General features: G+C 58.1%; 2 protein-coding genes across 10 annotated transcripts in view; one reads left to right on the top strand and one right to left on the bottom strand.

Moving 5' to 3' along the window:
- Positions 1 to 667: 667 nt before the first annotated feature.
- Positions 668 to 6,445, top strand: Iah1 (isoamyl acetate hydrolyzing esterase 1 (putative)). Of its 5 annotated transcripts, XM_005001526.4 has the most exons (7): positions 755 to 842; positions 1,779 to 1,831; positions 1,914 to 2,044; positions 2,973 to 3,112; positions 4,942 to 5,103; positions 5,576 to 5,697; positions 6,157 to 6,445. In XM_005001526.4, the coding sequence occupies exons 3-7, from the start codon at positions 1,932 to 1,934 to the stop codon at positions 6,355 to 6,357; spliced, it is 738 nt and encodes a 245-aa protein (XP_005001583.2). In that variant the 5' UTR covers positions 755 to 842; positions 1,779 to 1,831; positions 1,914 to 1,931; the 3' UTR covers positions 6,358 to 6,445. The 5 variants fall into 5 exon arrangements, with proteins under 5 accessions (XP_003464983.2, XP_005001583.2, XP_063110446.1 ...); XM_003464935.5 differs by lacking the exon at positions 1,914 to 2,044 and having other exon boundaries at positions 668 to 842; XM_063254376.1 differs by lacking the exons at positions 755 to 842; positions 1,779 to 1,831; positions 1,914 to 2,044 and adding an exon at positions 2,078 to 2,892.
- The window catches only part of Adam17 (ADAM metallopeptidase domain 17), a 37,785-nt gene continuing 30,441 nt past the window's right edge, over positions 6,417 to 13,760 (bottom strand). For all 5 annotated transcript variants that reach the window (XM_023562955.2, XM_063254369.1, XM_063254370.1 and 2 more), the window contains 9 exons: positions 13,055 to 13,207; positions 10,869 to 11,068; positions 9,729 to 9,832; positions 9,519 to 9,653; positions 9,170 to 9,300; positions 8,776 to 8,854; positions 8,320 to 8,408; positions 7,527 to 7,577; positions 6,417 to 7,316 (listed from right to left, as the gene is read on the bottom strand). In XM_023562955.2, coding sequence (XP_023418723.2) covers positions 6,966 to 7,316; positions 7,527 to 7,577; positions 8,320 to 8,408; positions 8,776 to 8,854; positions 9,170 to 9,300; positions 9,519 to 9,653; positions 9,729 to 9,832; positions 10,869 to 11,068; positions 13,055 to 13,207 — 1,293 coding nt within the window. In that variant the 3' untranslated portion in view covers positions 6,417 to 6,965. The remainder of the gene's footprint in view (positions 7,317 to 7,526; positions 7,578 to 8,319; positions 8,409 to 8,775; positions 8,855 to 9,169; positions 9,301 to 9,518; positions 9,654 to 9,728; positions 9,833 to 10,868; positions 11,069 to 13,054; positions 13,208 to 13,760) is intronic.

The following is a 13,760-nucleotide window of genomic DNA, read 5'->3' as shown; positions in this document are numbered from 1 at the left end:
CCTAGGCTACTCAGTGAGTTCAAAGACAGCCCATACCAAATCTTGAGACCAGAAAGCAGTACTGAAAAAGTTCACAGCGCACAGTTCCTTTGATAGGTAGGGGCTGGCAGGCCCCGAGAAAGGGAGCTATGGCCTGAATCGGAGCTTAAGGAAGAGAGGTGACACAGCCAGGATCCCTGTCACCCAGGGGGATGCAGAATGCAGTTTCGGTAATGGCTGTGCAAACCCGCCTGCCTGGGGAAGAGAAATTGATTATGCTTCCGACGAGGTGCTGGATCTGTCCCTTGTACCCATACTGCCTTCAACTTCGGTCCGTGTCACACACCCGTCTCACGGGCGGCGCTGCACAAAGCCGCGCTGGCTTGGCTTGGTCCCCGTCCCCATGGCCAGGGATGCGGCCGGCCCAGGCGCGGGTCGCCGGGAAGAGCTCTCCTTGGGGAAGGAGCAGGGCCCGGGCTCGGTTCCGCTGATTCTAAGTCGGGTCACGGGGTCGTCCGGCTGCGCTGGAACTCGCGGTGCCGGGCCTGCGGGACGGTGGGACAACGGGCGTGCGCGAGTGCTTGCGGGAGGCCGAGTTCTACCTGGCTGCCCGCAGATGAGGACGCCCTGAGACCGCAACTCAACTGGGGTCTCAAGTAGGCGGGGATCGGCCACACCACCTCGGGGTGGACACAGCAGAGCGGCAAGGGCGCGTCGCACTGCGCAGGCGCCGCCCTTCGCGCAGCCGGATATCCGGTCTGCCCTCGGCTCAGGGTAGCGGGATGGCGCTGCCCCTTAGCGCGGCCGGCGGGAACCCCTTGCTGTGGCCTCGCGTGTTGCTCTTCGGCGACTCTATCACTCAGGTACCCGGGGCGCTCGGCTGCGGGCTCCGGTGCTTCCGCGCCCGCCCTCCTCCAGCCCCGCGTGCTCCGGGCCCTCTGAGCCGGCCGGCAGGGGTCGCCGGTTAGCCGCGCGCCGACCCGAGCTTTGCAACTTTAGTGCGGCGGGTTCCAGGTGGAGGACCCGGAACCTGCTGGGGATGGTGGGCATCTTGAAAGGGAAAAGCAGTCTGGAGCCGGTGCGGCGGCGCACATCCGTAATCCTGGAGTCCAGGAACGGAGGCAGGAGGATTGCACCTGTGGGCCCAGCTCTGGCAGTCTAGGGAGACCCTGTCTCAACATCTAAAGGAATGGCTGGGGGCTGTGGAGGTCCTGGGGTCACTCCCTCCCGCAGTACTGCAAGAAGCGAGAGAGAATCTTTTCACGAACTTGAGTAGCCAAAGCTTTGGGAAGGAAGCTAAAGCTCCTTCCTTGTGGCTTACTGGTGACAGTGAGGCGGGGCGGTCTGAGCCAGGTGCTCTGTGTGTGCAGAGCGGGAGGTGCAGCAGGAGCTCCGGGTCCCACGCGGGGTGACCGGGAAGGCTGCGCGGCTGTGTTTGCTTCTCTCGGCTATGGAGGGGCAGGGCCCGGGGCCGTTTGCTAGCTGAGCAGTTCATTCTTCCCGCGCGTGGTGGGCTCTTCTGTTTCCTTTGGTTTGGAGTTTGGTGCTGTGCCCGACCCCGCCAGCCAGCGCGCTCCCGCTCGGCAGCCTTCCTAGAGCCGCTCCCTCTACAGTCTGCGCCTAGCGGAGCTGCCCGTCTGCCTTCTCCTGCCTCAGTCCTCGGTAGCCGGCTCCCGGGTGTGCGCCCCCCGCCCCCCGGTGTCTGCTGCTCCGTCCCCGGGGAAAGCGAAGGCCATCGCAGTGTCCCGGGGCTCGCGCGTGGCCCTGGGGGACGGAGAACTGACGGCTGCCGTCTGCAGTTTTCTTTCCAGCAGGGCGGCTGGGGAGCAGCGCTGGCTGACCGACTGGTCAGGTGAGAAGTCTGGGTCATCGTGGGGAAGGAGGGGGACGCGGACACGGCGGCGGCTCCCTGCCACCCCGGCCTCTCCGATCAGGCGGTGCTCTGTGGGAGAATGAAGCTGGGCTCGCGGAGGGGAAGCCCTGCGCTCCCCAGATTCCGCGTTGGGACAGAATCAAAGTCGGATTCCTTTGGGGCACGGTGGCGCGCTCGATCCTTGAGAAACCGGTACGTGGCGTGGTGACAAAGGGACCTGTCGGATGGCATTGTCACTCCCAACCCGGGACCAGGACGTGTCCAACGCCCGATTCACCCACGCTGCTGGCGGCTGGGCTGAGGCACCCTGGCAAGGGCGAGGGGCAGAGCCAGTGTGGAGGCCGGAGCGGCGCAGGTGCAGACCGAGCACCGCTGGCCCAAGACTACGGCTGACTCTCTGACCACGGCTGGTCACCCAGGATCATTGTTGAAACGGCCTCACTAGGTTGCTCTAGATCTTCCTGCCTCAGCCTCCCATAGTGTCGGGGTTATAGGAGCATGCATATCATCACAGCCAAATGATTTTAAAAAGGAAAGTTCTGGCAATGGCAGTGACACTTGGGAGGATGAGGCAGGAGGGTCAGTTCAAGGCTACTGCATAGTAAGGCTGGCCTGATCCCATCCCGAGTGCGTTTCATAAATAAATAACATCCCTATTAATGAACTGGTTTAAAAGCGGAACTGCAACTAACAATGAATGTCACTGACTCAAAAAAAAAAAATCTCAAAAATCTATCCACTTACCCTAAGTAAAATCGCTGTTTCAATTCCTTAGTTGTGTCACTGTTCGGGTTTTTTTTTTTTTTTTTTTTGGTTTTCTTTGTATAGATACTCACTATGGTAACCCAGGCTGGCCTTCAACTTGAGGCTATCCAGCCTCGGCCTCCAGAGTACCAGGATTACAGACAGGCCTGTACTACCACGCCCAGCGGGTTTCAACTTAGCGATCTTATAGCTCTTGGCTGTAGTCGCTGGGGTCAACTCCCACGCTGCCTAGACATGCGTGCGCATGCCTGGGCCTGCGTGAGCAGAAGGCAGCAGTGAGTCCCACCCCCACCCTAGCGCCCGGGCCGCAGCCGTCTGTGTTCACCGTTGGTCACTGCATGATTTCTCGTTTCAGAAAATGCGATGTTCTGAATCGCGGATTTTCTGGTTACAACACCCGCTGGGCCAGAATCATCCTTCCGAGACTGGTGGGGAACTGGGACAGCCCCACAGTGGTGACCATTTTCTTTGGTGCCAATGACAGCTCCTTGAGAGGTAAGGAGGTCGCAGTCCCGGCTCCAGCCCACCTCTGCCCCTGAGCTGTCAGGCGTGGGCCCCCACGCCTGCTTCCTTCCGGGCAATTTGTCTCCGGCTGACCTGGTCCCCTGGAGTCATGGCCTCTTTTTTTGGCAGACCTGGGATCAGCACTGAGCCACATCCCTGGTGTCTTTTTAATACGGGACAGGGTCTCACTGGTTAGCCAGACTGGGCTTGGACCTCTGATCCCCCTGCCTCAGCCTCTCAGGGTGCTGGTGTCACAAGTGTGCACCACCTGACTTGGCCCAGCTCCTCTTGAGAGCCCTCTGGGTGTGATGGAAATGAGAAGCAGCCTTGGCTTTGGAAAGCCAGGTCACTTCCAGAATGGTGGTGGTGGTGGGGTGTTTCTGTCTGTGTCTGTCTGTCTGGCCTTGAGTGGCCGAGTGGCTTGTCTGCTAGGCTGAGGGCCACCTCAAGTGGGGCAGAACACAAAGGGGTAGCAGCACTGAGTACCCTGATTAGAGGTCTTGTCTCCTAGTGTGGTCAGTCTCAGATACTGACCACGTGGAATAATTCACATTCTGTGCCCAAAGGCGTAAGAACGAAAACATGAAATGAAGTTTTATCAAATACAGGGCAAGGACAGATACTTGATAAAATTTAAAAGCAGCAGAGGAAATTGCAAAGGAAAAATTGGTTTTCAAAATAGGTAAAGCAAGGCAGGTGTGGTGGTGCACACCTATCATCCTAGCACTCAGGAGGCTGAAGCAGGAGGATCCCTGTGAGTTTGAGGCCAGGCTGAACTGCATAGGGAAACCCTGTCTCAAAGAGTTAAAAAAAAAAAGAGAGAAACGAAAGAAAATAGTTTTAAAAAATAGTTCCAAGTAGCTTATATTGGGGGTTGGTGGTGTGGCTAGCTCAGTGCTAAGGAGGTTCAAGTCTTACCATCACAAAAAACAACAAACAAGTCAGAAAGTTACAAAAAGCCAGGCATAGTGGTGCATACCTATAATCTTAGCACCCAGGAGGCTGAGACAGGATCACTCCAAGTTCAAAGCCAGCTGTTCGGAACTATAATACTCTGGCTCAAGAATCAGGAACAAAACAAAAAAGTTTTTAAAAAAGAACATGACCAATTAAGGAGAATACTTGAGAAGTGTGGCCAGAACAGGGGCATTACTTTAGAAATCAATACAGAAATGTGAACTCCAGTAGAAAGACAGTCAAAAGACATGAACAGATTTCATTGAGGGAGAACTGGACAGCTGATATGTCTGAGAATGGGGAACTTTACTGCCCTCTCCCCAAAGCACAGGAAAACTAGGACGTTCAGTGTTTGAATCAGAGCAGCCATAAGCAGCTCACAGCCACGTGGGTTACGAAGAGAGCGGGGACTTTACTGTCACTGGTAGCAGAACCAGGGTCCCTGGGAAGCCACCTGGCCTCGGCCCCAGGATGTGGGGGAAACAAGTCCACGCAGGGCACACAGGCACTACAGGCACACAGCACGTTCTCTTTCACACCTGCAAAGTGCACTCGGGACTCAGGACTGTCACAGTGACCCGCAGCCCAAGGGGAGCCTCTCAGCCAGCAGTCTGTTTTGGGTTTGTGTTGTGTGTTGTTGAGAGCTGGGTGGGGGGCTCTGTGAAGCCCCACTGGGCTGAAGGGCACTCGATCTCCGATCTCCACCTGGTCCTGCTGTTCCCTCCTGAGCAGGAAGCCTGGCAGACTGCTGGGCTGGCTCAGCCCTGCAGGCCTTCTCCCTCTGCCTCCAGAGGGCAGGGTCCCCAGTGTTGCTGTCCCCACCTTCACAGCAGGGCACGCTTGACAGCCCTGTGTCCCCGCAGAGGAGAACCCCAGGCAGCACGTACCCCTGGACGAGTTTGCGGCCAACCTGAGCTCCATGGTGCACTACCTGCGCTCCGTGGGCATCACTGAGAGCCGTGTAGTCCTAGTCACGCCACCGCCATTGTGCGAGGCTGCCTGGGAGCGGCACTGCCTGGCACAAGGTAAGGAGCCTGGGGAGGAGGGGCTCCAGGAGCTGCACAGCCAGAGCTCCTGCAGAGCACATGAGGCAGTGGGGCTGGCCCATCTCTGGTGCCTACTGCTGTGCCCTGGTGGCTCTGGCCAGGTACAGCCCTGCAGCATGGGCTGCTTTGGGGTGGCCTTTCTCCTCTGACCTATGGCCTCCTGCTCTGACGCCACCGCCATCACTGCCCAGTGCCACTACAGTGGGCTGTCACAAGGGGAGGTCATGCTGTGGAGCTGGCACTGGTCCCTCGGCCCTGGACATCAGTCCTCGGGGGTTACAGCCACCCCAGGCCACTTTCCTCTCCCACCACCAGTGGCTCAACTCCCTGCCCCTCACCCCCGACCCCACTGTGCCTACTTGAAGCCTGAGACACTGGTTGTGCTGCCAGCAGCCCAGCTGGGGCCAGCATGCAGGGCAGGTGCCATTGTCATCTGCTGTTCCACTCACAGGTCACAGGCTGAACCGCAAGAATGAGGTGGCCGGCAAGTATGCCAGGGCATGCGCACAGGTAGCCCAGGACTGTGGGACAGATGTCCTCGACCTATGGACTCTGATGCAAGAGGACAATCAGGTACGGTGGCTTGGTGCATGGGGCCCCAGCAAGGGCTCTCCCTGGGGACATGGTGTCTGTCCTTCCCACCACAGTGCGGCGGGTCACCCAAGGTCTGTACACCCCAGCAATAGCAGCAGCAGTGTTGAGGCCACATCCCCTGCTGGCCACCGCATGGAAGGGTTCCCCAGTGGCCCCACCCTGGTAACAGGGCAATAGCCCAGGTTGGGCAGGGGAGGTGTGGTGACACAGTGCAGAGGGCCCCACTCCTGCTCTTTGGTGTGTGGTTCCATCCCCAGCCGACACACAGGCTGCCACAGCCCACACCTGGCCCTAGTGGAACCCGAACCCTGCCTGTAGCCTTGGCTGAGGAAACACTGAAGGCCAGTGGGGCGTGGGCCTGTGACCCCAGCAATGTTGGGAGGCTGAGGCAGGAGGCTGAAAATGCTCCAAACTGAGGCCCACACCCCGCTCCCCCAGGATACCTCTGCCTTCCTGTCGGATGGACTCCACCTGTCACCAAAGGGAAACGACTTTGTCTTCTCACACCTGTGGCCCCTGGTGGAGAGGAAGGTGTCGGCCCTGCCCCTGCTGCTCCCTGACTGGAAGGATGTGGCGGCAGGGGACCCTGAGTGGAGCCTGTTGGGCGAGGGGGGTCCTGCACCTGCTGAGATGGACTGAGGGGCCTGCTGGGGCCCCAGACACCCTGCTCTTGGAATGGCATGAGGAAGGACAGTCTCTGTTTTTAAAAAGTCAGTTTTATGAAAAATGTTTCCTTCTGTCCTGCTGACCCGAGCCATGCATACACACAGCCACTGGGAACAGCAACCCACAGGCATTGCAGGGCCTGACATTGCTTCCTGCTCAGCCATGCACGCTCTGTCTCAGAGTAAAGGTGGGGAAAGTGGGGGCCTGGGGCTGGGTGTAGGCCGTGACTGTGGGAGTGCATCTGGGTGTCCCAGCAGTGGACCACGTCTCAAGACTTCATGTGAATGAGTAGGGACAGAGCCGGGTGCAGAGGCCCAGGGCAGGTGAAGAAGCCGGTGAAGAAGCCGGGCAATCTGCACCTCCCAGCTGGCCCCAGCCCTGGCCCACTCTGAGTGACCAGGTCCATCTCCTCTGCTTTTCCTGAAGACAAGGTTCCAACTGTCCAAGAAGAGCTAGCAAACACTCCTAGTAGCCAGGGTCTGTATGTCACCACCGTCACCCACGGGGAGGGCTCTGCTCAGAAGCACAACTGGCCTGGCCCAGCCTGACTGCTGACAACAAACACTGACCACCCAGCGAGGCTAGCACTCTGTCTCCTTGCTGTCCACACGGCTCTGTCGCTGCAGCCTGAAGGATGCAGCCTTCTCGCTGCGTGTGGCTGGGTGGTCCGTGAGGTCCTCAAAGGACTTGGCAGCTGTACTACCTGTGGGGAAGGGGTCCTTGTCTGGGCCGTCCTCATCGGCATGGGAGTCCGTGCTGGGGTCCTCCTGGATGGTGTCCATCCTCTGGTGCTCCAGCTTTGGGGCCGCCGATGCAGGGGGCATCACGGGTCCGGGCGGCAGCAGCTGCAGGCGGCCAGGGGTGGGGGGCGCAGGGAAGGGCTTGACAATGCGCACAGAGGCCGAGTCCATGCTGCTCAACATCTCCACATTCTGCAGGGCAGGGCAGGGAGGGGCAGATGCAGCCGCTGCTCCAGAGCAGCCCCCCAACCCGGGAAGTGGCTCAAGCCCAGCACAGCTCTGTGATGCCGACCTCAGAAACCTGGGATCAGTACTCTGAGGGCAGGCTACAGTGCAGATGGAGCTGTGTGCTGCCCAGGGTGCAGGGCTTGGCTATCAGGGGCCCAATTGGATTGTACTCACGCTGGGGTGGAACAGGGACAGCGACTCATACTGCTTGTCCAGCTTCTTGTCCTGCAGGGAAATGCTGGGGTCGCATATCCCCTCATGCACTCCAGGGCAGATCTGCCCAAGCTCAAGGGCTTCCAAGTGCTGGGGTGCAGCCCAGGGCAGAGGGGGACACTCACCCTGACCCTTCCCTGCTAAGAAGGACCGAGGTGGCAGGGTGCCTTCCCCTGCCTTCATCCTGGCCTCTCACAGAACCAACTGAAACTGGGCAGCCAGCTGCTGGGGCAAGGCTATGTCCCCTCACCCCCACCTCCAGCTGCCCTACCCGACTCAGGTGGCTTCCTAACCCCCAATGCACTGCTGGGTGATAGCCTACTGGGCCAGGCAGAGGCTGGAACAGCCGGGATGTGTAGCCTGCAGTCCACTGGGAACAGAATGGCTTTGTGAGAACTTGGTGGGAGGGGATCAATCTCACAGATACCCAGATTGTGGCAGGGAAAGCCCAGAGGGCTTCCAGCTGGGAACCCTGCCTGTGAGAGATGGGAGGAACGGTATGGCATAGCTCACATGGTGGACGCCCAGATCATGTGGCGTGCAGGGACAGCCTCACGGCCCATTGAACAGGACCTGAGACAGCCCTGAGCAGTGATGTGGCCCCCAGTAGGGCCAGTGTAGCACAGGACTAGGTGAGACGGGGCCACAGTGTCCTGGCCACAGTGTCTGGAAACACCAGGCAGGCTGTGCCTTCTCAGGCACTTACGCAGCAGGGCTGTCACTAAAGGTGTGACCACACAGCATGGGGACTCACCACACAGTGTACCAGGATGCTGAAGGGAATCCAGAAAAGCAGGGAGAAGACCAGCACGGAGCCCACTATGTTGTCCGCTAGGAACTTCCCTGTGGACATGGCACATTGAGCCCTGGAGCAGGCAGGACCCATGGCAAGTGGTTCCTGAGCTTCCACCTGTCCCCTCTCAGGCCTCAGGACGAAGACCAGGTCGCCATGCCCACTCCCTCCTGCAGGCACTACTAGCAGCAACAACTGTGAACAGCAGTCCTGTGACCTAGATGTCACTGGTTTTGGGGGACTAAGTTCTGTAAATGACAGATGCGTACATCTGCAGCTTCTTAGGCTTATTTTTATCCGACTCTTCCCCGGCCAGATCTAGGGCAGCAGTGTGCGGAGCATGGCTCAGCTGCCCGTCCCGACCTAGATTCCCACCCACAAGCCAGAGCCAGCCCGCCCACAGTGCCCAGGACCCACCGAAGGTGTTGATGCTCAGCTGGTCAATGAAGTCCCAGAAGCGCTCAATCACATCCTGGACCCGCTTCTCACATTTGCCCTGCGGAGCACACAGCGGGTGGGAGGGATCGTGTGCCAGCAGTGTGACTTGGGACAGCGTGGGGACAGTGCCTCGAAGGGACAGGCCCATTCTTTGCGTGGGTAGGCGACCCCAAGTGCATCCCCCACATGCGGTGGGCAAGAAGAATGAGGCCCAACATCCCTGGAGCAGGTGATGCTGCCTCAGGAACCAGGCTGTGACCCAGACTGAGCTCTGTCCTAGCTAGCACCTGCTTCATCGCCATGACAACTGGGGCCCACTGCTCCACTGACCTCAGCGTCCCCATACAAACCCAAATAGAACACCAAAACTCACGTTCATATCGCAGAAGCCCACAGTACACGGCTTCCCCTTCCTCAGAAACAGGTGCCTCTGCTCCGCATCCACGTAGGGCACACACCGGCCAGAAGGGTCCCTGCAGCAAACCTTGCACGAGTGGTCGGTTTCTGGAAGGGACAGACCACCCTGACACAGGTCCCCAAAGCTTTGCCTGCTCCTTCCTCTGGCTAAGCCCAAAGCTCATGCTATCTGGGTGGCTTTGAGGACACAGCTGCCACGCCTAGGGCCCTGGGTTCCGTCTCCATGGCGCAGAAACCCCAGGCCCATGCCCTGTGAGTGTGCAGGCTGCACTGTTCCCCCACCGCATGCTCAGGGCGCCCCTTACCATTGCATGCACAGGACTCCAGCTGCTGCTCACGCTCACAGAAAGGGATGCACTTCCCGTCCTTGCACTTGCCCAGGTCCAAGCACACCGTGTCATCCTCCGCATCCCCAGGTGGGGGACACTCGCTGCTGTTCCCTGTAGGCGGAGGCCATCAGCACCAGCTCGGAGTGAAGTGTGACCCCTGCCCAATGCCGGGGCAGCCAGGCCTACCTGTGCAGTAGGACACGCCCTTGCAGGTAGCATTAATGGCCTCCTGGCACCGCTTCTGGGCTGTCTCAAACTGGCAGTTCTTGCAGCATGGACTGTTCCTGTCACTGTTGAGGAGCGCACATTGACATTTCAGCACGGGGCAGCCTCCCACTACACATACACACCCACCCCCACCTCACCCCACCCCCACTGTACACTACAGAGACCTCACAGTCATGGGGACTGTCAGGCTGCAGCAGCGACACCCAGGTCACACTCCATGGCATCCTTGGAAACACCTGTAGCCCCAGCACTCAGGAGGCTGAGGCAGGATTGCCACAAGTTTGAAGCCAGCCTGGGCTCCATAGTGAGTTGAAAGTCTGCCTGTATTACATGGTGAGACTCTAGAAACAATAAGTAAACAAATTCACCTGAAGACTGTTATTTTACGTGAAATAAGTATCACATTCTCTTCTGTGAGAAACCCCAAGAGTAAATAAGGGGCAAAAAGAGCTTATTCAAATAGGAGGGAACAAGGCAGAAAGGGGAGAGAAAGGGTTTCCCAAACAAAGGATGGATGCAAAGGGTGGAAATGCAAGCAGGCAGGGAAAACGGGGAGGAAAGGGTGCGCTGGGATCTTGCCCAGAAGCCTGGAGGTCAGGCCACATTGTGTCTGAGCAGGAGCGATGGCTGAGGTCCTACCTGTTGCCCTGCACAGAGTTTGTGGACAAAAACTGTGCTAATCGCTTCTGTTTGTGTACTAAAAAAGTGTTTTTAAAGTGCAAAAACCGGAAAGGGGGGTGGGGGGAGCCGGCAGTGGTGTGGCGGGCAGGCCAGGGAGCACGGGTGCGGTGCTGCCCCACACTGCAGTGGGGGGCGGTGGTGCACATGTAGTGCCCCATCTGTCTTGTCTGTCCATTCCACGGCATGCAGATAGTGGCGCAGTAACAGCTAATGGCAGTGACCACAGCCTGGGATGGCCACTGACTGCTCTAACCAAGGAGGCAGCCATTTGAGGTCCCCTTTCTCATATATGTGTCTGTCCTTTAAGGGTCTGACCTGTGAGGACACCGAGTTGGAAGGCGTGAGGGCGTGCAATGTGGGAGCGGGAGCGGGGCAGTAGGCTTACTCACATGCCCACCTGCACCTTCCCGCGCTCACCTGCACTGCACACCCGGCTTGAGCGTGCAGTCACTGTTGCAGCAGGTGTCGTTGCTGAGGTACAGGATGCCGGGGTCACACTCCTCCCCCGCGTCCACCCGAGAGTTTCCGCACACTCTGTTGCTGCGCTCCTGGAAGCACTCGGGGGCCTTGCTCTCGATGGTCTTGTAGATGGACTGCTTGCTGCAGTTGGAGAACATCTGCGGGGAAGGGTGACAGCCCAGTTGCCACTGTGAATGCCACCAAGAGCCCTGTCGAGTGGCCAGGTCACCCAAGGCCACTAATACAGAATCAAGTGCACTGCAGGCCACTAACTAGCTGCAGGGACCTCGGTTAGGGACCTGGAAGTCTTTGTACAGAGACCAGTGGTGCCGTTCATCCAGGACAGGCATCCAGAGGACATGATGCCCATGACCCTAGCCCCAGGCCCATCCAGGTGGCTCCAAGGCCCAGAATGCCCGTGGCCCCCCAATGCCCAAGTATGTGGGTCCAGGGTCTGAGTCCCCACGCCATTTATCCCGACACAGGCTCTTGCCAAGCTGCTGTCACATGGGCCGGGTTTGAACCTGTGACTTTTGAATCTCAGGTCATAGGCTGGCGTGCTACACCCTATGCGCTAGGTCAGTGACCCCAGTCTGAAGTTTCTGAGTGTCAGAGCTCAGCAGGGCACTCAGTGTCACCCACAGCATGTTTAAATCCTCAGTGGTCACTAATGCCACCTCAGGGCCAGGGCAGTAAATGCTGGCAAACTCTCTGGTAGTGACCTGTGTCCCCAGCCTCCTAATGCGGTGTCAGCATGGCCTTTTGCACTCCCTTTCCAGATCACCCACACTGTCAGCAGGGGGACTGAGGTCATCACTCTCAGGGCAGAATGTACCAGCATGAGCAAGACAGCAGAGGGCTGTCCCAGTGTCACACCCAGGTACGCTGGCCCGGCCTCCACGAAAACAGGCAACAATGTATGGAAGGAGACCTCCAGGGAGAGCCCAGGCGGCAGGGGAGCTCTTCCTTCACACACTAGGTCACTTCTGCTCACACCCTCTGCACTTAGGTCCCTCTCGGCCCTCACTCCTGCCCCAACCACTCCCCTCACTGGTCACCTGCAGGAACACTGTCCCCCACTGCAGGGCCGGCAGCTCTGTGTGGCCCCAAAGAAGAGCCATGGACAGAGGGGAGTGCCAACTGCAGCTCTCCACTGCAGGCCACATCCAACACAGTGGCCACCAGCCACACATCTATGAAGCACTGTGACAGCGATTTCGCACACATGGCAGGCTGGCTCCACACCTTCCTCCACAGCCCAGGGCCCAGCCCAGCCAGACTCCGCCATTTGGGGAGGAAGTGCCTCGGTGGCAGAGGGCAGTGCAGACGCCAGCAAGGCTCTGTCCTTTGGTGGGGAGGTCCCACTGCGCAGTCTACACACACCCGCATCTACACCGCAGGCCAGCATGTCAGTCTGCATGGCCACAGATGGCCGGTGGCTACAGTGCAACAGAGCCCCCCAGATCCCTCCCCGTCCGAGTCCCGCAGCCAGCACACAGTGATGTGCAGAGCCGCTGGGAGGAGGACAAAGGGACAGGGATAGGGGAGAACTGCAATGTACTCCACCATGCAAGACAGCAACAGACAGTTGTCCCAAGGCAGCTGAACAACGTGAGATGCAACACTCAAAGATGACAGGAAGCAGGTGAGAGGGCGGCCCAGCAGGAACAGCACTGACGCTCCCTCCCCGCTCAATCCCAATCAGGACTGAATCCTTTGAGGGTCAGTGTGCCTTCGAGACATGGGTGGGTATAAGCCGCCCACAGGGACCTGTGCTGTGCTCAGGTGGTTCTGGCACATACAGGGTTTCGTTGGGTTCCAGCAGTCAGTGGAGATGTGCGGTGTGTGAAGGGCTGCAAGGTTAATGTGAACAGCAAATTATAAACCAAACAACAGGTAATTTTTAATACATCCTGGTCTGCCACAAGTTCAAGGCCAGGCTGGCCACATGGTGAGACTTCCAGGCTGCCCCAGATACACAGCGAGACCCAGTCTCAAAGCACCAGGAGTGCGAGTGAGAGGACATGGACTCTTCCACACCGGAATCACATACCCAGGGGCTTCATTTCCAGCAGATCCCATCATAAGGACACTTCCGGCACTAGTGGCCCCTCCTCATGCCCGGAGGGAGCTCCTTGGCTTACCTTGTTGTTCTCATGGTCGCCGCTCACAGCGATGGGATACATCACATACTTCCCACCCTGGTCCTCTGTCGGCGCACACTCAGGTAGGCCATCAGGGTCGTGTTCCGCTCCGAAGTTGTGCCCCAGTTCGTGAGTGGTGACCAGGTCCGCTTCCTTAGGGTCCGTGCAGAAAGCACATTAGCCATCATGGACCAGGCCGCAGAGTTTCACAGGTAACAGGAGCACAGCTGGATCACAACATCACTCGCCATTGACAGAACTCAACGCATTGGTACAATCATGCTTGTGACTCCTCTGAAGTCACGGCACGGATGAATTCAAGTCAAGTCAACAGAACTCACAAAATGCTGTCACAAAGCCACACCCCAGCTACTTCAATCACATATACCGAGAAGCCTGTGAGCAGCGCCTGGGGCTCAACTTTCCCATGTACCCTCAGCAGAGAGAAACCCCAAAGAGTAAAGAAGCCAAACCAAGGGGGTGACTGGCGTCCGCTTAGTAACAGCACCCATGGCCAGGGCTGAGTTTGGGAATCTAGCGGTGAGCTGTACTTTGATCAGCTCACCAGATTTCCACCCAAACATAATAATGAATTTAGCCAGGAAGGTTAAATTTATGGTATTTATCTGAATAAGATAATTAAAGGAGTCCTGCTTGCATAAGACATGAAAACTTGGTAATTACAAGCCATGTCTCTACACAGGAA

Source organism: Cavia porcellus, unplaced genomic scaffold, assembly GCF_034190915.1.
Source record: "Cavia porcellus strain 051 isolate PalLab524CR breed Dunkin Hartley unplaced genomic scaffold, mCavPor4.1 scaffold_8, whole genome shotgun sequence".
NCBI classification, from domain to species: domain Eukaryota; kingdom Metazoa; phylum Chordata; class Mammalia; order Rodentia; family Caviidae; genus Cavia; species Cavia porcellus.
This window is presented reverse-complemented; position numbering and strand designations above follow the sequence as displayed.